At 46.3% G+C, this 23227-nt stretch overlaps 1 protein-coding gene and 1 pseudogene across 1 annotated transcript in view; one reads left to right on the top strand and one right to left on the bottom strand.

Moving 5' to 3' along the window:
* Positions 1-23227, top strand: part of CUX1 (cut like homeobox 1) — a 339866-nt gene that overhangs the window by 196608 nt on the left and 120031 nt on the right. Inside the window, 3 exon segments of the mRNA XM_026516065.4 lie at positions 16180-16317; positions 20099-20222; positions 23001-23077. Coding sequence (XP_026371850.3) covers positions 16180-16317; positions 20099-20222; positions 23001-23077 — 339 coding nt within the window.
* LOC113268018 (U6 spliceosomal RNA) lies at positions 10432-10531 on the bottom strand (annotated as a pseudogene).

Raw genomic sequence — 23227 nt, 5'->3', positions numbered from 1 at the left:
GACACTTGGCGCTCTGGGTTTACCAAAGTGGCACACGCGATTCAGGGGGACTGATGTGCAGAATCTGTGCTCGGTGTGACAGCTGTCCTGCTGGTGTCCAGGACTTTGCACACCCTGTCCCCCACCCCCAATTCCCCTCCTGCCCTCCTTTACTGCACTGGTGTGACTCAGCTCTGGGGGAGAAGAAACACTGGAGCCCTGGCTCCTCCTCCTCGTTCATCTTCCACATCCCAAATCCCAAATAATGATATTTCTCTCCGCCAAAGCACCTTCGTATTAGACGTAAGTATTTAGGTACAGAATTGTCCTGATGACAACAGTTAAAATAATTAAGACCCCCATATTTACCTTCTTCCTCATTTGCCACCAGATTGTTCTTCATTCTGTGGTCCATTTTGAGAGTATTTTAAGGTGCTTTTTATCAGGGGGCACCTGGGTGGCTCAGTCATTAAGCATCTGCCTTCAGCTCGGGTCATGATCCCAGGGTCCTGGGATTGAGCCCCACGTTGGGCTCCCTGCTCGGCAGGGAGCCTGCTTCTCCCTCTCTCACCCCCCGCCCCAATTTGTGTTCCCTCTGTGTGTGTGTCTCTCTCTGACAAATAAGTTAATAAAATCTTTATTTTAAAAAACAGATGCTTTTTATCAGAACTACCCAGCTTACTTTAGCCGCAGCATGACCCCACCCTCCCTGGGATTAGTTGGTGAGCTCCTCAGAAGCTGTCCCCTCCCTGTGTCCCAGGAACCATGCTGAGCTCCAGGGCTAGAGCTGGGAGCAAATCAGCCAGATAGCTGCTTGTTTTCCCGGACTTCAGAGGGCTGTGGGAATGTGGGCGTTAAAAGTCAGCGCACACATAGTAATTAAAGTGTAGGTATGACAAGTATCTTGGAGGCAGCGCCCGTCAGGCATGAGAGTGTAGACCAGAAAGGACTGGGCAGGGCCCCAGCAGCCGCCCAGGGCCGTGACAAGAGGGGCCAAATACGATATCGTCTAAACCAAAACCCTGTTACTGGTCAAGGGGGTGCTGCTAATAGTTTTGCCCGAGGAAGGGGCACACGCCCTTGTGGTCACCTAGCCGCAAAGGCAGGCAGGGGCCTGGTAGGTTGTGTGAAGGATTCTGGACTTCATCTAACAGACAAAAACTAAGGATGGCTTATAAGCAGGGAAATGACACTATCAGATGGGCATAATAAAAAATGTCATCCTGACTGCAGTTGGGACAACAGATTGGAAAGGTGTCCCAAGGGGACATGGGGAGGGAGAGTTGAGATCATTTGGTTTTGGGTGGTGGGACTAAAATTAGAGAGAAATGGACAGATTTCAGCTGCATGAAGGAGATAGGGTAGATGATTGGGGAAGGTGACTGGGACAGCCCTCACCAGGACATGGTGAACCCAGCGTCACTTCCTTCAGGACTTGTTTACATGGTTCCCTCTGTTTTTTTAATTAAAAGGAAGACCAACAGGGGCTCCTGGGTGGCTCAGTCGGTTAAGTGTCCTACTCTTGATTTTGGCTCAAGTCACGATCTCAGGGTTGTAAGATCAGTGTCGGGCTCCGTGCTCAGCGGGGATTCTGCTTGAGATTTCTCTCTCCCTCTCCCTCTGCCCCCCCCACCCTCTTTCTCTCTAAAATAAATGAATAGGGGCGCCTGGGTGGCACAACGGTTAGGCGTCTGCCTTCGGCTCAGGGCGTGATCCCGGCGTTATGGGATCGAGCCCCACATCAGGCTCCTCCGCTAGGAGCCTGCTTCTTCCTCTCCCACTCCCCCTGCTTGTGTTCCCTCTCTCGCTGGCTGTCTCTATCTCTGTCGAATAAATAAATAAAATCTTAAAAAAAAAAAAAATAAATGAATAAATCTTAAAAGGAAGACCAACAGATGGTTTAGAGGATTAACCTCTTCCTGATTTCTATTATCGTCTCTAATCATTGTTCTAATTGAAAATGGCCTTTGCCTTTATTGTCAGTGTCATGGCAATAGGAGAGCGGTTTTACATTTCGATTCATAGATAAGTTAGGATTTTACTACATTAGTCGAGATGGCTTCATCTGTCAGTTTCATCAGAGATAGATTTTTTTTTATCCTAATGCTTACGCTCAACCTGTAGGGGTAGCTTCGCCTTGGACATATTTTAAGTATTTTTATTTTAATACACCTCTGCTGGGGATTTGTATTTATTACTTGCTGACGATGAGCCCCTTGAAGAGGAGCATTAGGCCACCCGCCAACAGCATGACTTGGTGAGGACACCCGGGCGAGCCCCCCCCCCCCCAGGGGGAGTCCCTCTGCGGCCGGTTCGCCCAGGAGGCCAGCGTCCTGCATGGGCATCCGTATTCGTGGGTGAGAGCCACGTTCAGTGAATATCCATCCACAGCACTGACCCTGAGTGTGCAAGCAAAGGTTCGAGGTGTGCTGTGTCAGAAGCCCTATAACACGTTCCCTCGGCCAGCGCCTCCTGGCAAGTGCCTTTTGTGCCGGTCCCTAGAGCTCCCAGGTACAAGTGCGATCGAGCCTTGGCCCTTGCCCGCCCCCGGGTGGTTCCTTTCTGCGTGGTGCGAGACGACACAGCCTTCGAGAAAATATTCCCGCAGTTAAACAGGCTAACCAGGCAGCCTCCATCCCTAACTGCGGCCAAAGGAGAAATAAATATCTCTGCTCTTAAAGTGTGAACCTCTCCGATAGCTGGAAATATTCTAGAATGACCTCTTAAAAAGGCTCTTGCAGAGCTGGAATGTTACTGTATTCTGAGCAGAATTATGACGGTGTGCATAATCTGCAGGAATTCACCTTGCGTGGGTGACTTTCTCTTCTTGATACTTCCCAGATTTTTTTTTTTTTTTTTACAATGAGCATGTATTTATCTGTACAACTGAGGTGGGGGGAGAGCTTAAATCAGGAAAATAATCACGACCTTCATTTCTGAATAGCCCTTATTAATGGATTACAGATCAGAATTGAAGCACTAGTCACTGAGTATTTGCGAGACACTTACCAATTTGTGTAAAGCACAACTGTGACTTTTCTGTCCCAGAAACGTCTTGGTAATGGTGTTTTTTTGAAGTTTAAGAAGGAGAAAAAGAGACAAGGGGGTGGAGCTCCCACCTGTGCTCCGGCGGCTACAGAGCCTCTCTGCTTTGGGTATAGATTCTTCAGAAGAACCTCCGTCTACCAGCTCCCATTGCCTTCTTGCCTCTGTCCGCGGCCCCCCGACGGAGAATCATCTTTCACTCCTTGCTAAGATGTGGTTTAGGTCCTACAGACACAAACCCTTCAAACACAAAGGCAGTGCCTGGAAGGGTTTATTTTAAGATTTAAATCTGAGGAAGCACATTACCAGTGGTATAAAATATTCATTGACTCATGAAACACTGCTAGAACTCCATGTTTCACGACCGCCCGCCCTCACTTTATTTCCGTGGAATAACTGGCCTGCAGGTGTAAGTCGAGGTGTTCGTTTGCAGAAGTCTTAAAGGCGAGCTAGCAAAGGGAGGCCACTCCATATTCAGAACCCCCTCGAAAATGCCCCTGCTCCCAGGTGCTCCTCCGGGAGGTTGTAATTTGCATTTGGGAAAACCTGCCCTGGGAAACATCCCCAGCGGCGTGGCCTTTGAGGATCCAGAAATGAAGTGGAACGTCATCGTCTTTGAGAACTGCTTTTTAATGCTTCCCCATAAGAAGACAACAATCATCCAGGCCTTTGTGCCCGACATGCTGGTTTCGAGTGAGGACACACCATCACTTAAAACTGGAAAATACTGTTACTTCTGTTCTTCCTCCTTCCCTGCCTGTCCCCAACTCAAGGATCCCAATAGCAAGACTCCTGGAAAAAAAAGAAACGAAATCTGAGGCTTTAGTTAGAAACACCCCTTGTGTCTCGTGTCAAGGTTGAGAAGGACATGCTCCTTGGTGGCATTTTTTAAGACTGTAGGGATGTGGCCGCTCCAGCCTGATCCTGTGAGGCTACTCCAGTCCATGTATTCTAGATCTCCTGGTGTTGGCAGCCAAGCCCGTGCCCAGGCCCCTCCAGAGAGAACTCTGTAACCTCAGGATCCCCTTTGCACATTTTCAGTCTACCTTCATAAAACATTTTCATTCACACACAAGAATCAGCCACCAGCCAGCACCCTAATGGGACAGACGAGCAAGTGGGGCCGAGATAGGAAGGCTGTGGTTTGCAGATGCCCTCCTGTCTCCGCTGGGCCAGAGCTGGTCCCGAAGCAGCCTGGGGACTAGAGGCCAAGGGACAGTCGCCCGGCCCAACACTGGGGTTACTGTAAACCAGACAGGGAGTTAGCTTCTCTAACCTCCTTGACCAGCTTCAAACAAATTTGGGGCCCGGTGAGCGTCTCTGTTTTGCACACCGACGGTTGCTGGCTGAGGAATTGCTACATTTTAAAGAAAAGGCAAATGTGACAAGATGGGCGTCTGAGCACTGGCCGCCACGTTCGCGGGCTGCCTCCCCTCCTCTGGGCTCTCCCTGCCGATCTGCTTCTCGGTCCCTCGACACGGTGCGGGAACTCACCAGCCGGGACTTGGGGATCCTGGCTTCGCTTGCGTGGGGAGGTGTGTCGCCTCTTCCCCCCTTTGCCGTAACCGGGGTGGTCCTGGCACACTTGATATCTAGACAGCTTTTCATCAGTTGCTCATCAGCATGCTAATTGCTGTATGACTAATTATGCCCTGAATTCCAGTTGATTTTCTTAATGAGACAGCTGGGTTAATTATGTAATCGTATGATTACATTAGCCTAGAGTGCCCCGGCGCAAAGTAGCGTCTGCCGCGCTGTGATGTCATCGCAAGGATGGCACTCACAAGGGGCACATTCACCCTCCGATGGCGGGGGATGGCCCCGCTGCCCGCAGAGCTCTCTGCACAGACGTGGGCTTGCTTTTAGCAAGATCATTCCTTCCAGTCCCCGTGGTGTCTCTGGAGAGGCAGCTCGCCATCACCCTGTCCACACCCTCCCCAGCACACCTGGGCCCCAGCGAATCGGAAGCCCTGCTGCCCAACCTCTACCGCTCTCCATGAAGTCCAGCAGCATCCTCCTCCTTCTAGAATGTCCCCCACCAAGACTGTTGAGTTTTATCAGAGCATACTAACGTTTCCTTTATAGTGACCCAGAGAATCCAAAGCGAGAGGAAGACCAGGGTGTGTCAGTTCGCTTTAAGTCTAAAGAGCACAGACTGGCCCCAACTTTATCCTCCTGTTCCCCATCCGTGTTCTGTTTCATACCTTCTTTCCACCCTGATCTCCGTACACCTCGCACCATGCTGAGAAAGTACACGTGATCAGAGGAGGGTGACATCTGCCAGCCATGGCCAGTTCTCTACTCCCCATGACAGCAAAACACCCAAGAGTCAGTTATGCCTGCCAACCCCACCCCCACCCCGTACCTGCTACGCTCCTCCTTCCCCGACGCCTCAGCTGCCTCTTCCTTGCGGGACTCTGCATGCGGGCAGATCCCAGACTCTGCTTAGCCTTTTCATTTTTGCATTTACATTCTCTCCCTAAGTGACTTCCAATGTGTGTTATGCTCCCAAATGCGACCACCAGCGTCATCCAGGCCACCATGACCTCTTGCCCCACTGGGGCGCCCCTTTTCCGCTCCCTTCTTCCATTCATCCTTTGCATGGCAGCTGGATGGGTCTAAATCAGTGGTCTCCAAACTACTTTTGTTCATGTACCCCAAATCTTGAATTCATAACCCCAGCATATGCTTATGTATTTACTTATTTAAATGATAGACATGTGTAATTACAGGAATGTATTAAATACATTATAAGTCATATGTTAAAAATGGAATTAAAAGGATGTGATGAAAAATAAAAGTGATAATTTGAAGTTCAAATTTATATTTTATCAGCACTATAAAAAACCTTTTGCTGTCACACAAAAAATCATATTTTAAGGTCAACTTGATAGAGGCATAATTTGCATACAATAAAACACACCCATCTGAAGTGTACAATTTGATAGTGCGGCCACCCTCACAATCAGGATATGGAACATTTCCATCACCTCCGATTTCCCTGGTGATCCCAGACCCCAGCAACCATTGATCTGCTTTCTGTCACTTTCAATTAGATTCATCATTTCTGGCGTTTCACATAAAGGGAAATGGTATGTTCTGGTATGTTCTCTTATGTGTCTGACTTCCTCCCCTCAGCGTGGTGTGTTGGGGATTTATCTGTGTCATTCATCTGTAACATAGTCCTTTCCTTTTCATTGTGGACTGGTATTCCCCTGTGTGGAATATAATAACGTGCTTATCCGTCCACCTGCTGATGGACATTTGTATTGTTTCCAGCATGAGGCTATTGTGATTAACCCACTATAAGCATTCATGAACAGTTGTTATGTGGACATACGTTTTAAATACCTAGGACTAGGGGTGCCTGGGTGGCTCAATTGGTTAAGTACATGCCTTCAGCTCAGGACGTGATCCCGGGGTCTGGGATTGAGCCCCAGGTCAGGCTCTCTGCTCAACAGGGAGTCTGCTCCCTCTCCCTGCTCATGGTCATTCTGTCTCTCTCTCTCATAAATAAATGAAGTCTTTTAAATACATACATACATACCTAGGACTAGAATTGCTGAGACATAGGGTAGGCATGTGGTTAGTTTGATAAGAAACTGCCAAGCTGTTTTTTCAAAGTAGTTGTGTCATTTTATCCCCCAGCAAGAAACCAGTGGGTGTTCCGGTGGCTCCACATCCCTCCATCAGTTGGTATTGTCAGTTTCTTCAACATTAGACATTCTAGGGAGTGTGTAGCCTGTTTTGTTGTGTTTTTAATTTGCATTTTCCTGATGACTGATGATGCTTACTATTTTTTCATATGCCTTTTGGTCATTCTTAGATCTTCACTTATAAAGGGTTTTAAATCTTTTGCCCATTAAAAAATGGATCGTCATATTACTGAGTTGTAAATATTTTATATATTCTGGAGACAAGTCCTCTGTCAAATATATGCATTGCAAATATTTTCTCCCCATATGGGGATAAGGTTTTATTTTAATAAAGCCCAAGTTATTCTAATTATTATGCTTTTGGTTCTTTTTATGTTCTAAGAAATTATTGCCTAGATTATAATTTTTTTTCTCATTTTTTTTTGAGTGAAGTATAGTTTTTTTTTTTTATCTCTTAACTCTAGGCTTATAATACATTCTGAGTTGATTTTTATGTTAGGGTCAAGTTTCATTGAAAATTAATGGACATTATGTATGTGAGATTTTTTCTAGACCCTCTTTATATATATAGATATATAAACAACAAGGATTGTCTATTTTGTTTCATTGTTCTTTGTGTCTTTATGTTACTGTCACACTGTCTTGGTTACTGTAGTTCTACAGTCAGTCTAATCAGGTAATATAAGTCCTTTATCTTTGGTCTTTTTTTTTTTTTTTTTAAGATTTTATTTATTTGTCAGAAAGAGAGCACAAGCAGGGGGAGCAGCAGGCAGAGGGAGAAGCAGGCTCCCCCCTGAGCAAGGAGCCCGATGCGGGACTCGATCCCAGGATCCTGGGATCATGACCTGAGCCAAAGGCAGACGCTTAACTGACTGAGCCACCTCGGCGTCCCTGGTCTTCTTTCTCAAAGTTGTTTATGGTTAGTCGAACTTCAATATAAATTGTAGATTTAACTTGTCAGTTTTTACAAATGTGTCTCCTAGGAATTTAATCAGGGTTGCTCTATAGATAATCTGAGGAAAATCAACAACTTTCAATTCAAACATGGTCTATTTATTTAAGTCTTTTGTAATTTCCCTCAGCAGTATCTTACAGTTTTCAGCGTACAAGCCTGGCACATATTTTGTCCAGCATATCCCCAGGTAGGTCATGTTTGTGGATGCCGTAGTTAATAGTATTTTCTTTATAAATTTCTTTTCCATTTGTTGCTTTTGTATAGAAATGCAGTTCATTTTTATATAATAATACTATATTTGTGGCCTTTTCAAACTCACTTATTAGTTCTCAACGTTTTTTGGTCGATTCCTTACGATACTCTATCTTGAGTGTTCTTGTGTTCTTGAAGAGACGGTGTACTTCATAGATGTTGGATGGAATGTTCCTAAATATCAGGTCAAATTGGTTGATAGTGTTATTGAAGTTTTCTGTATCCACATTTGTTTCCAGTCTGTAATGTCAAATATTTTGTTTACTTGCCCCCCCCCCCCCGCCCCACTGGCTAGGACCTCAGGTATGACAGTGAATGCAAGTAGAGAAAGCAGACATCTTGTATTGTTCCCAACTTTAGGGAAAAGCATTTGGTTTTTCACCATTAATTATGATGTTAGCTATGGGGTTTTAATAGATACTCTTTATGAGGTTGAAAAAACACCCTTCGATCTAGTTTGCCAAGAGTTTTTGTCATGAATTGATACTGAATTCTGTCAGATTTTTCCTGCATCTATTGAGATGACCATATGATTTTTCACCTTTGTTCTCTTACTATGGTGAAATTGCTTGATTGATTGTGTAATGTTAATCCAGCCCTGTATTCCTAGGATATATCTTAACTTGGTTATGATGTATTGTGCTTTTTAGAATTTGCTGGATTCAATTTGCTAATACTTTAAGGGCTTTCACATTTAAGTTCATAAGGAATATAGGACTGTGAGTTTTTTGCTTGTTTGGGGTTTTTTCCCCCTTTTAATATCTTTATTGAGTTTTGGTATCAAGATAGTCCTGGTCTTATAAAACAAGTTGAGAAGTGCTATGTATTATTCTTCTCTAAAACTTCTCTAGTTCACCAGTGAAGCCATCTGGGCTTGAAGTTTTTTTTGGCACAAAATTTTTCCTTATAAATTTAACTTCTTTAACGTTTAAAAGACTATTAAGATTTTTTATTTCTTCTTGGGTCAGTTTTGTTAATTTTTCAAGGAATGATCCATTTCATGTAAATTATCCAGTTTATTGGCATAATGTTCATAATATTTTGTTATCTTTCAAATACGTGTAGGATGTCTAGTGATACTTCCTTTGTCATTCCTGATCTTAGAATTTGTGGATTCTCTCTTTTTTCTCCTTGACCATTCTGGCTAGAGGCTTGTCAAGTTTAATGATTATTTTTTTAAGAACTAGCTTTTGCTTGCCTTATTTTTTCTCTTTTTCCCCTCTGGTTTAAGTTTTATTACTCTTTGTTCTTATTATTCACTAACTTCTTACTTTGGGTTTTATTCACTCTTCTTGGGGTGGGGGAGTCATGTCATTGATTTATTCTGCTGTGGTTGCAAGAAATGCATCATATGATTTCTGTTCCTTTAAATTTATCAAGACTTGTTTTATGGTCTCGAATATGTTCTAGCCTTATGAGTGTCTGTGTGCACTTGAAGACAATGCATATTGGGTTGTTGAGTGAAGTGTTCTGCAAATGGCAAGCAGGTCAAGTTTGGTTGGTAGTGTTGTTCACATCTTTTGTATCCATACGAATTTTATATCTGGTTTCCTGTTAGTGAGAACAGCTTTGAAATCTTTATTATTGTGGACTTTTTTTTCTCCTTTCAGTTCTTTCAGTTTTTGATTCATGTTTTTGAAACTTTGTTTTTGGGGTGTATGTGTATCTTTAAGATTGTTATAGCTTATCAGTGACTTGGTTCTTTTTTTTTTTTTTTAAGATTCTATTTATTTATTTGAGAGAGAGAGAGAGAGCATGAGTCGGTGTAGGGGCAGAGAAAGAAGCAGACTCCCTGCTGAGCAGGGAGCCCCACATAGGGCTCAGTCCCAAGACACTGAGATCATGACCTGAGCCAAAGTCAGATGCTTAACTGACGGAGCCACCCAGGCACCTCAATGATTTGGTTCTTTTAAGTTTATACAATGGTTTTCTTTATCCCTAGTAGTATTTCATGTCCTAAAGTTTCCTTTACCTGATTTGAACTTAGGCACTCGAGCTTTCTTTTGATTAACGTTTTCATGTTATATCTTTTTCTATCCTTTTACTATTAACCTATTTGTTATTATTATATTTAAGTTGCATTTCTTGTAAACAACTATGCCTACCTTTATTATCCAGTCTGACGATCTTCATTTTAAGTGAAATGTTAGCTCTTTTACGTTTAATGTAATTATGGATAAAGTTGGATTTAAGGCTGCCATCTTACTGTTTGTTTTCTATGTGTATTACCTGTTTTTGGTTATTTTCTTCCTGCTTCATTTGATTATTTTTTTATGATCTTATTTTATCTCCCCAATTGTCTTATTAGCTATAACTCTTTGTCTTATTTTTTTAGTGATTACTTAGGGTTTACAGCCAGCATCTTTAATTTATTACACTGTACCTTCAAATAGTTTTATACTACTTCACATACAACATAAGAATCTTCCGATACACTTATTTTCTCCCTCCAGTCCTTTATGTATCATTATTCATTTTATTTCCTGATATGTTATAACCCTACAATACATTGTTACTATTTTTGCTTTTTTTCTTTCACCTTAAAAAAATATGCAACACTTCACAAATTTGCATGTCATCCTTGTGCACGGCCATGCTAATCTTCCCTGTACCGTTTTAGTATATGTGCTGCTGGAGTGAGCGCTACTGTTTTTGCTTTTCAATGGTCAGTGATCTTTTAAGGAAATTAAAAATGAAAAAATAGTATTTTATTTTTACCCATATATTTACCATTTCTGGTGTTGTTTATTCTTTCATGCACATCTAGGTTTCTATCTGTCACCATTTTCTTTCACTCTATAACATTTCCTTTAACGTTTCTTACAGTGTAGGTACGCTGACAGTGAATTTTGCCAGCTTTCATTCATCTGAAGGGAAAAAAAAAAACTCAACCTCATTTTTTGGAAGATATTTTTTTGGGTATAAAACTGTATGTTGGCAATTTTGGGGTTTGTTTTTTCTCTCTCTCAGGACTGGCCTGCTTTATTTCTTTTTTTTTTTTTTTTTTTAAGATTTTATTTATTTATTTGATAGAGATAGAGACAGCCAGCGAGAGAGGGAACACAAGCAGAGGGAATGGGAGAGGAAGAAGCAGGCTCATAGCGGAGGAGCCTGATGTGGGGCTCGATCCCATAATGCCAGGATCACGCCCTGAGCCGAAGGCAGGCCCTTAACCACTGTGCCACCCAGGCGCCCCAAGGCCTGCTTTATTTCTGACAGGAAGGTCTCCAGTTAGTCTTGTCTTTCTTCCCCTGCATAGAATGAGCCTTCTTTTCTCTGGCTTTTAAGACTGCCTTTTTATTCTTCTTTTCAGCAATTTGATGGGGTGTATTGGTGTTCTGTGTTTATCCCGTTTATAGTTTGTTGAGTTTCTTGGAGTTTTAGGTTTATAGCCTTTACCAAATTTGGAATATTTCACCACTATTTCTTCAAATACACCCTTTGCCCCTCTCCAGGACAGGTATGTTAGAACACAGGTATGTTAGATTCCACAGGTTGCTGAGATTTTAGTAACTTTTTTTCTGTTCAGTTTCTATAGCCGTGTCTTTGAATTCTCTGATTTTTTTTTTTTTTTTGCAGTGTCTAATATGGTGTTAAGCGAGTCTAGGAAATTTTTTTTTCATTTTGAACATTGTATTTCAAGCTCTAGAATCCTGTCTGATTCTTTTTTGTATTTTCCATTTCTCTCCTTATTGTGTTCATATTTTTCTTTAAATCCTCGAACAGGCTTATAATAGCTGTTTTAGTCTTTGTCACGTACTCCCATAATCTCTTGTCATTTCTGGTTCTGTTTTTATTAACTTACCTCCCCCAGCCCCCTGATGATGCTGTTTCTTTGCATTTTTGCAATAATTTTTAGTGGTTGAGACATTTTCGTAGAGGATGTTGTCTTTGCCCGTATGTTTAGATGATGATAGAAATGTTTCCAAATATCTGCTCTTAAAATGCTGTCACTATAGCATGAGTTTCTTTCAAGAAGTGGTTTTTTCCACTAAGTATTAAAACATCAAGTCTACTTCAAAGATGTAGATCGTGTATTTATTTTTTCAAAAATATCTGCCAGGCAGCATATTACTGATAGCCATCTGCCATCAGAGAACAGGGCAGCTAATTTGGAACATTTAACTTTTCAAAAGAAAATTACGCAACTCATCTTGAAGCTTAAAATTCTTAAATACTTAGCCACTAAACCAACAAACCTTTTTTTTTTTTTTTTTTTTTTTTTTGGTTCAGATTACTGCATTTTCTTCTCGTGGCCCAGCGGCTCACCTTGCAAGGGTCCTCTTCTCCAGTGAGTTTTCCCATCAGGAGTAGAGCTGAATACAAACTTGATTCAGACATTGTACTTTTAGGAGACTGATGTGCTACTTACCACATCGGCAGGGCACTTCAGATGTGGTATTTTCAGATCCAGAATTCAATTTGATTCTTCTTTATGTCTTCTGTTTCCTCCTGAAGCACAGGCCTCACTCACTGATGATGTGGTTCTCTTCCCTTCACTGCAGCCTTACTGGTTTTTTTCTCTGTGCCTCAAATATGCCACATTCCTGCCCGCCTCTGGGCCTTTGCACTGCTCTTCCCTCTTCCAAGAGGCTTTGGAGTCTCTCTTCTCTGCCACCAGATCTTAATCTCAGTGCCACCTCTTTCAAGAGGCCCTCCGTGTCCATCTGTCTCCAGGACCCATTCCCTGTTCCCACACCCTGTTTCCTCTCTTCCTCTTGCTTGGCAGTACTTGAAAGTATTTAGTTTTTTTAGTTTTGCTTTTTGTCGGTTTCCTTCATTTCAGTAAAATGTCAAGCCCTTGAGAGCAAGGATTTTGTCTTCTCACCACCACACCCCCCCCAGCACCTAGAACGGTCTTGACGTCATAAAACATACATGGGAGCTGGCAGTCAGACTAAAGTGTTCTCCTGGCCATGCCTGGCGCTTCCGTACGCACTTGCTGCGTCATCTCCAAGGACGGATTGCCCTGCCCCACAGTCTCCACGGGTCTAAATTCTGTCTCCTTTTTTTTTTTTTTTTTTTTTAAAGTTTACCTTTGCCGGTTGTCTCCATCTGGGCGTGGTCTTCTGTCCATCTCATCTTCAGTGTGGCCCTCCTTGCTTTCCCTTGGTCATTTGTGAACTTGGTGTGTCTCTCCTGTGAGGCTGGTCCCAGCTGATTCTGTTGCATGGCCATCCCAGTGCCTCACCCGGGCTTTGCCCGGAGCAGAGAGATGCGTAGGAAATACTTGTTAAATTAGTACTCGAAGAGACAGTATAATTTAGTTGGTTGTGGGTTCAGGAAGCAGAAATGTTAATTAGAATTGTGCGTGCCTGTGTTTCCCTCCGACTCCCCCGCCCCCCACCCCGTCCCTGGGTGGGATGCCAGCACCCCCTCCCCCGACCTCTGACTGTGACGGCTGGAATTAATGAGGTCATGTTACATGTACTTAGGAGAAGGTGCTAGATAAATACAGGTGATGGTATTGTTGTTGTTTGTAGTAATTATGTTCTGGGTCCTGTGTTGCATAATGAGCTATATAATGCCTTAAAAAGCGTTTTAGGAATTAACTATCAGATGATTGTAAAACACTTTGCAAGTTTGTCACGTTGGGTGGATGGAACCAACGATAAAGCCCGTTGAATTGGAAGAGGCGGGGAAGACGGGTTTGCAGGATTTTGTGTGTTCCTGTTCCTCTCGCGGGTGTGTTCCCCGGCCTCCCCCAGACAATTCCCTAATTGAGCCGCCGAGGTCGGAGGCTTGTGACGTTCAGAATGAGACCCAACAATACTTGTGTGGGGTTTAATGGCATCGGGAATCATTAACGAGACAAAAAGCCATGATTTCCCCTGGATTAACATACAGGTTGGGGTTTGGCATGCCGAGATTCATTGTTTTGGTCTCCAGCCCAAACATGCTAGAGTCATTATATTGTCATGTGGTAATTAGCTGTTCCTTTAATACAAGTAATAAAAATTAAGCCTAAGAAGTACTTTAGCAATGCCTTTTACATAATCCAAAACAATATTCAAATGCTGTAGGCGTCTAGTCATTCAACTATACTGTAGTAAAGTTTGAAGTTTAATGCATAGAGATGTTCGAACATTCAGTTCCTTCTTTATTCTGTGACCAGTTTTGCTACTTAGGCATTAACCTTTAATAGTGTTAAATTAAATATACGTGCCTAATGAATAATTATGAGATTGCCAGAATTTTCATTTACAGTGTAATGCTTTGAAATTTTGTCTAAAGGTCTAGTTCCCATTCACTTGATAATGTGCATGTTATTTTTTATATGTCACTGAGTTCCTGGCTGAATCGAACGAGGGAAGCTGTTTTTTATTCGAAGCAGACACGGTGGGTCCTGGCCTTTTAAAAAGAATGGACTAGAAAAGCTGTCGACAGAAATTTTAGGGATGGAGAGGGCAGGACACTAGCTTAGCTCTTTAAAAATATAATTTGTACGGCCAGTTGTGCCGGAAAACCTGCGTGCGCGAACGTTAATAGAATTTTACCGAAGTGCGGTGGTTCTCCTTCTCCTCAATCCTTCCCTGACCTCCATGTCAAGTTCACGTGGGAGTTCTAGGTGAAGGGAGCCCTGAGCCTACTGCTTGTGTCCTTCAGGCCAGTTGCCCAGTGTGAGGCCACAGAGAGAAGGGTGAAAAAGGTGGGGGTTGCAGGTGGGGGGTAGGAAGGTACCCTGGAAAAGCGTGAAATGAAAAAACGGGACCAAAAACCCTCACCTGGAATGTTCTGAGGAATGCAGCCTCTGGTGTTATCACTACTTCTACTTACAAGGACCCATCTCCCCAAAATAGCTTTTGAAATCTAATTTAATGTAAATATTTTAATGCTGATTAAAATAATAACGAAAAGCCACAAATGAGAAAGCGAGGCCGTCATAAACTGTGTCTACACCCAGGATAAATGCCCCGCGGCCGCGGGCGTCACGTGACGGGCAGTGTTGTGTTAAGCCCCACGCGCAGGTCCGCCGTTGCACCGGACATTCCCCAGTGCCTGCCTTTTTGTAAACTCTGCGGAGACGTTGGCATCTCACAGAGTGCCTGGCTCCCGGCGGACTGGCCGACTAAGGCATGGGAGATCTGCCCTCGCCTCCAGGATCCGAGGGTGGTCTGAAAAATGAATGACTCTGGTATTTGAAAATTAAGTGAGCTCTTGAATATATACCCCTGTTGATCCACTGGGCTTGGTGTTTAGCATTCCTCACGCAGAGACTAAATCTTTGCAGCCACCTCACAAGTCAGGCTGGCGTCCATACCAGAAATATCTTCAGTAATCTCTTCTAAGCCCAGCGGACTTGGGTATTCCGCTCCGACGGGGCCCGAGAATTCTAGGGGCCGTGCTTCCCTGGTGCCCAGCAGGTGGACCAGAAGTGCCTTCCAGGCAGCAGAAGAAAAACGAAAGAGCAGATCAACTCCAGAGGAGCATCTAACATCCGTCCCTCCATTTCACGCTGAGTTAGCGATAAAGTCCAAGGCCAGGAGTCAGAATTGTAAATTCCGTGCCTGCAGCCTCGAACTTTAGGTTAAAATCCAGTTTTGTGTAAGTCAGTCTAGTCTGCAGGTTGGACACTGAGTTGTCCACAGGACCTCACACAACCGGTCCAGGTGTGGTCTCCGGCCATCCGTACTATGATCTGGGGTGCCGTGGGCCCCCCAGCTGGCTGGCCCACTAACTAGCCGGGAAACCTTGGGCAAGTCACCGAGCTCCCCGCAGCTTTAGTCTCCACTTGCGTGGCAGGAACGCGACACCGTCACATCCCTGTCCTAGGATTGCTGGGAAGCTCAAATGAGAAAATGTCCATCAGAGTGTCTGTGACAGCGAGACGCTGTCAGAGGATCGGGTGTTATTTCCAACTTCCTAAGAATTATGGGAAACTTGAGGCTTCTGGTGCCTTCCCACACAGGGGCCATCCTGCGTGCCTGGTTGACTTTCCCGGGGCTCCTCCCCTTGCCACATCCACGTGCGTCCCCTTCCTGTCAGTCAGATCGAGGACGACAAGTCCTTCGACTGTCATGCCATGCCAGAGCAGTGGACAAACCCCAGTGCACCCGTGGCCATGCCCAGGCCGTGGCCGTGCCCAGGCCGTGTCCATAGGCTGTGGCCCTGGAGGGTGGGTCTGCGTACACGTGCTTTGTAGGCTGCACAGAAGCGTCTCCAACCAGCCAGCCAGCCGTGGGGCCCGGGGCTCTGCGGGGGACAGGGGAGGCTGCCCTCCCAGCCTCCGCGTGGCCACGAACGTGGCTGCTCTGCCCGGAGCGCGCTGACGTGCGTTCTCCTCTCCCGTAGATCCCGTGCCTGCCCTGGACCTTGGGCAGCAGCTGCAGCTCAAAGTGCAGCGTCTGCACGACATTGAAACAGAGAACCAGAAGCTGAGGGAAACGCTAGAAGAGTACAACAAGGAATTCGCTGAAGTGAAGAATCAAGGTTGGTGGCAGATCCGTTCTGTGCTTTGCTTTGTCTTGCCTTTGCTTTCTTTTTCCCCCCTCTGCCTCTAATTGCCTTCCCCACGCTGTCGGGACTAGCACTGACTGTACCCCACGTCACCAAGTCAGGGTGGGGCCCAAACCAGCATCGTTAAAGAGAGATAATAATAGTAATAACGCTTAGCTGTTTGGAAGCAGAGCTTCTCCTCAGCACAATAACGACACATGCTTTTATTGCCCTGGGACGGGACCGACCAGGATTCTTTCACATTCTTCCTGGGTCATCATGAGATGGGATCCGCCTTCCAGAAGGCTGATGTGTTGCCTGCGGGCGACACCTGTCAGAGAGCCAGGTCGTGATCAAAGGGCCACAGCCAGGCAGTCCTTTAGTAATGGCCACTGCTCCACGTCCCCTGGTCCTTACAGATTTAATGAAAGAGACCCGGTGTGGCTGCCCAGCCGGCGGCCCCGGGGGGCGGGAGGGCAAAGGTCTCCCGGCTCTTCGTGTCGGGGAGGAACAAAGGGGCCTCCGCGACACCTCAAATCCAGCTGTGGTCACCGTGCAGCAGCCCGCGGGCTTCCCTGGCACAGCAGCTGCGGCTCGCTCTGCCAACACCACCCAAAGCTGCGCCTGTGCGTTTCAGTTTGGGGGTGTAGGCGAGGAAGGAGCTGAGAGCGAGAGGCCGACCTCTTGGGTGACTTGGGAGGGCTCCCTCCGAGCAGGCCTCTCTTCAGTCCACTCCGAGCGCTGGACAGAATCACTTAGATCTTTAAAGTGTCCTTTGGCTTTGAGACCATTGGAGACAGGCTTCGAGAGGCAGTCCTGAGGGTCCCCCTTCCCCCGGTGGTGGGGGACACATAGAACCAGCGGAGCCCCCACCTCGCTTTAGCTCCAGAGGGAGGAGTGAGCCTCTGGGACACATCGGGACAGCTTTGAGACGTTGGACGTAGCGGGCTGGGATCCAGGTGAGAGAAGGGGCTGTCTTCCCCTGCACACTCCAGGTGGGAGAGAACCCGGAAATACGCACATCCGGGTTCCTTGCAGCACTACCCAAAAGGAGGGGGCTGCTTTTTTCCCCTCCTGTGAACTCTGACGTCTCATTTTGCAAAACCCGATCTTTGTGGTTTTTATGGATTGATTTTTTTGTTGGAGGATGTGCTGGTGGGTCCAGGGCTCTGCGTGGCCTCCTTCCCTGCCTGGCTCCGTCAGCAGCCCCGTGGCCAGTTGCCCAGCAAGGAACCGTGACTGAGTGTGGGATGTCCTCCTCCCCAAAGGCCCCATCTGATGGGCTTTTTTCAATGAAATACCATAGTCCCAAGACTTAAGAAAAAGGCTCCAGAGGCGGACAGACCTGCTTTGAGACCCTTCGGGGCTACTGTTAAGCTCTGAGACCTTAAACAAGTGACCAGGGGACCTCACTTTGGGAAAATTCTCCTTTTCTTGGGTGGGAGGCTTGGCATCATAACCGTTTAGGATTGTGGTCGGCTCTCGTGAGATGCGCGCTTTTCCGGACACTCAGTAAATATCAGAGGCTCTTACTGCACACGGCTGTCTTTTCTAGAAATTCCCACACACCCCCTTTATTTATTGAGATCTTTATAGATTTTTCCCAGCTTCCAGAATAATGACGATTCCCTCTCTTTTCTTCCCAGCACACAGTGGTTTTGATTTGGCAAGGTGGGGTGTGCGTCACGTGTATTTATCATCACAGCCGTAGTGTAGATGGATGAAAAGTTACGGCAGGAAGGGCGTCTCTCTATCAAGTGCTAGAACTCTCCCTGCCATTTAAAGATGAGGACAGTGGCGCCCAGGTGCAGCCAACCAGAGCAGAACACTGCGATCCTCTCTGTGTGACCGTTCTTCCTCCTCATGGGCTCACATGTAGGGGCTCCAGCTCGACACACTCAGGAGAAGGTTCTGGACCCAGACCTGCCTGCCAGACGAGGACTAGCGGCTCCAGGACGAGCCAGCCCCTGGCTTGGTCTCGGCTGGCCAGCGAGCAGCCCAGGCGGGGTGGGGATGGCAAAGAGACCTCATCAGACGGAGTGGGAGCCTCCAGCTGGTACCCCAAACTCCCCGGGGAGGAACATGGCTGTGTCACACCGAGAAACCCCGTTGGAATGAGCACCGAGGTCCACGGCCGATACAGATATTTCCCACCAGTTGTGAGGGGTGGAAATGCTGTACGTTGACACAGTCACATAGACCTTGACCTAAAAGAGCGTGCATGTGTTTTCAGAGTTGACCTGTCATGGTGTCCACTTGGGAAGTGGATGAATTTGGCCCTTTCACTGTGACTTGACAGTGACGTGCATCTCTAGTCATGAGGCTCACAGAGCGTTTCTTTCAGGCCCCAAACAGCCAGCCCCAAAGGCAGAAAGAACCCCCTTTCTCCTTTCAGATGCCCTGACGGGGTCATTGGTTTTAATTGCCCTCTCTCCCTCTAAGGAGGACCCTTTGGGTTCCACTTAATGAAAAGGGCCAATTTCGTCTCTAAACGAAAGAGCCTTTAGCTTTTATCCACTAAGCCATGCAGGTACTAAGCGCCCAGCTCATGGGCTCCTGCCTTGCCCCCCACATCTGTGCAGCAGTAAGAGTGGCCGAAGGACCGAGGGCCCCAGTGCAAGCTCTTACTTGGGCCGAGACCCGGCAGCCTGTGGTATTGCATGGGCCTCAGCCCCATCGTCACAAGCCCGATCTGGGTCCCCCCCGGTCAACCTGCCTGGGCTCCTCCGTTCATTCGTGCCTTGGCCCTTTCTCAGCCTAGCCTTCTACGAGATGGATCCGTGCACAGCAGGTGCGGCTCTCCAAGAGCTCTACTGTCCTTGGAGCTGGCACCACAGTGCCCTGCCAGGGACGGTCTGGCACAGAGGGTGATGTGGGGGTATCTGTGAGAGGGAGCCGGCGGAACCATCCTGCCCTCGAGCCACCCACAGGTCTCAGTCAGGACCCTGCCCCGTTCGTTACATCTGCTTTCCTGTTGCTATTTGGGGTCATTAAAGCGAGGGTTGTAAACATGCGCTCACATGCGCTTGGCGGGGGGGGGGGGGGCAGGCTGTGTCCTGAGCACTGAGCCCCGCAGGGCTCCTCCATCGCCCAGCACTTCTGCCCGCACCCCGGGCACTCACTGTCCCTCAGATGTGGCTCCCCCAGGCCCTGCGCAGCTGCTGTGCGCACACAGCCCCCATCCGCCGGACTCCAGCCTGGGTGGTGGGGGTTTGGCACCCACCCTCCAGGGTGCATCCCTTCTGGCGGGGGAGACGCACACCGTCCTCTTGGCACACAGCTTACTCCATCACTTGTGAAACCGTGCAGCCACAGCCCAAGGCCGGAGACGTCTGTAGACTCACCCACCTTTGGCCAAGTCCCCTTCTTCCAAAACACGCACACAATTATGAACTGTGTTCTTTGTGAGAAAGTACTTAAACCGCACAAAAACATGATTCATCTTCCCCCAGTAGAGGACTAATTTAAAGCTCATCAATAAGATGATATTCTGTGTGGCCACTGATCCCCCCCCCACATTTTTTTAAGTTGTATTGAAGAAACCATAGCTCTCCTTCCCAGCAAAATCCATTGATGCCCCTCAGCCTAAATGTTTAAAGTTCAATTTAACATTTAGGGAGTAAAAGGGCTCCGAAGGGACTCGTAACCATTGATTTTGTGTCAGGGTTGAGGAGCTAAAGTTTAAAACGCAGCGATCCTAGCAGGTTACAAAAGCCTGGTGTGTGTAGCCGCGTGGAATCGTGCCCCTCTCACTCCCGTCTTTCCCTTTCTGCAGAGGTTACGATAAAAGCACTTAAAGAAAAAATCCGAGAATATGAACAGACTCTGAAGAACCAAGCGGAGACTATAGCTCTCGAAAAGGAACAAAAGTTACAAAATGATTTCGCAGAAAAGGAGAGGTGAGTGTCTGTTGGGGTCCGCACGCGCCGACATGATGTTTTTACCTCTAAACTTCACACCGCAAGGAGTGTTTAAAACGAGCCCATGAGACAAGCCCGGGTCATAAACCACGCTCCGCTGGGCTCTCGGCAAAATTTTGTTTAAAAATAAAGGCGCCCCTTACTCTGTCATCTGGGAGATTACCTTGAGTGCCGGGCATCGGTCATTACCCATGGGGGGATGGCATCAGGTAGTCAAGGGGACCAGAGTGTGTCCTTCGGGGCCACATGGGTCCAGGGGTTGAGCACAAAGCGTGTGCCCTTGGCACGTGCTGACGTGAGCTGGGATGACAGGGCATGGCCGTGCGCCCTCTCTGGGGAAGCCCTGGACGCACGCTGAACTCCTGCCGCCTCCTGAAATGAATGGATATTTAACATCACCCACGAATCTTAGGTTTTTGTTTTTTTGGGTTTTGGGGGTTTTGTTTGTTTGTTTGGGTTTTTTTGTCTTTTGCCTCTTTTCTATACCTCACTGCGTTCCATATATCAAGCAGCTGGTATCAGTAAAATATGTTACAGATAGAGAAACCGGGCTTCAGATTAGGGACCTGCCCACGTTCTCCCGGCTAGCCACCTAGAGGTGGGACCAGAGCCCAACCCACCACTCCAGGCCTGCCCTCCTCCGGTGGTCTCATGTAGCCTCCCAGAGTCCTCGCTGCAGGACCAGGGCCGGTCCCTTGCAGCCTGGGAGAGTGGGGCCAGGTGCTGCCCCCAGGAAAGAAGGGAGGCAGCCACACAGAGAGTCAGAGCTCTGAAAGATGAACAGATTCTTGACCCAGCCCAAACATGCCACCCAGGAAAGCTCTTTATGCCCAAAGCAGTCTTACCATGTTACTAATACTAGGGTGAGGGGATGGGGTGCAAGCAATCGAAATGCCCGACCAGAGGGAGATGGGTAGGTAAAGCTGGGCCATCTCCACCTGGAACATTACGCAGCCATTAGAATAATAGAAGTGTAGAATTTGAAATGAGACCAGGAATGTAACCAGCATGATACGGAGTGACGCAGAGTTACATACAGCGTGACCACAGCTGCACGGCTAAGTGATGCATTCGAAAATCGTGCAAGTAAATTCATCTGGGAATCTGGTATTATTAAATTGGCTTTTCAAACTAGGTAAAAGAATTAATTATATTTAAAGATGCAAATACCGGACTGACCGCTCGGGATGGAGGATAAAGCTAGATTTTTTTTTTTATCTCGTTCTTTACGCCAAGAAATTGAAAGGGACCTAGGGTTTCAACATTAATAATTCAATCATGTGCATACTGGAAGAAAAGTTAGGCAAGTATTTTGCTTTTAATAATTTTGGAGTAGGTATTTCTTTCTAATCATAATTGAAAACCAATTGTTTAAAAATAAAAGTAAACATTTTAAAAGCATCAAAAAACTGGGAAGAAATTTTCCCACCACATAAGAGCCCTTACAAATGAATCGGAAAAAATGAGCGTGCTATGAAGTGGACGAAGGAGATACGGAGACAGTTCGTACAAAGAGAAACCAATTCTCGGCTTTACTCAGCAAGAAAATTGGGTTTAATTTTATCCAGCGTTGGCACAGGAAAACAAACACTCGCATATTGTTGGCAAGAGTTTAAATTAGTGAGGTTTTTTGTTGTTGTTGGGAAGTTTCTCAGTAGCTATCAGAACAACAATAACAAAAAATTGCACGTAGTCTTTGACCGTTCTCATTCCTCTGCTACAGCTTCATCCAGCAGATTCAGTGTCAGGACTATGCAACAATGTCTGCATAGCGATCACCGCAGAATTGTTCAATAGAAAGAGGCGATAAACAATCTGCGTGTCCACAGGGGCGGTTACGTTAATTATTTAATAAGAATGAGGAGGAGCCGTGTATGCTGGTGTTGAACGTTTCCAAAGTAAGGAAGTAAGCGAAAAAACAGGCAAGCCGCATGCCGTGCTGTGATCCCTTTCCTGCTAAAAAGGGCAGGGAGTGTATATTACACTATTGTATATTACATGTGAGTTTATAGAGTACTTGTGCAGGTGTTTGGTTTTTTTTTTAACTCAGAACCTGTAATAGTTTTATAATTGGAATATGCAAAAACGTGAGCAGTCCTCCATAGGGGATGGAAATTTGGGTGGGTTTTTTTTTAATGGTGTAATTTCTATTTTTCTGTATTCCCAGGTTTGTTGGTATTGAGAGCATGTGTTCTATTCATATGATGTAAAAATTATAAACTTATTTTTAGAAATTTTCTGCAGATGGGGAGAAAGGAATGCTATTTATTGACCAAGGAATTCACTTGGAGATCAGGGGAAATGTAAATCCTGGGGACGTTGGGTTCAAACCTTGAGAATCGCCCATTAGGTATTACGGTCACATTTGCATTCCGTTATAACAGACGGAGCAGCTGTCACATCTATTAGCACATCCTTTATTCCAACAAATTCCTTCATTGTGTCAGCAAAATGTAAATGTATCATTCTTCTTGGGTAACTTCAGAAAACAATGAGTGCGTGATGATGATTTTTTTTTTTTTAACTGGCATGTGGAGAACAAGTTACATTTAAGAGAACCGGCTGCATCCATGAGCACGCGTCGTCAGGTCCCGCAGGGTGCACGCTCCGCGCTGTGTCACACGTGGGTACAGAGTCGGGGTGCTCATGCCGCCACTAGTGGAAGCCAAAGATCATTGGTCACCGAGCGCGAGAGCGCACGAGGCGTTCTGGTTGGGAAACAAGATGACCAGTTGGCTTTATTCTCTTCCTTTTCAGAAAGCTGCAGGAGACACAGATGTCCACCACCTCAAAGCTGGAGGAAGCGGAGCACAAGGTTCAAAGTCTACAGACAGGTGTGATGTTCTCCCTCCTAGTCCAGCCCATTCTGGGAAGACTGAAGTGGGGGGCTTTGGGCCATCCGCTGGTCCCCCCGCTCCCCCTTCCCCGTACCGGGCACCTTGGAGGAGTGAAGGAGCACACGCTCCTCAGAGCCCCCCAGTCTC

This window comes from Ursus arctos, unplaced genomic scaffold (genome assembly GCF_023065955.2).
Source record: "Ursus arctos isolate Adak ecotype North America unplaced genomic scaffold, UrsArc2.0 scaffold_2, whole genome shotgun sequence".
Lineage (NCBI taxonomy): Eukaryota > Metazoa > Chordata > Mammalia > Carnivora > Ursidae > Ursus > Ursus arctos.
Note: the sequence above shows the minus strand (reverse complement) of the source record. Positions and strands in the feature narration are given on the sequence as shown.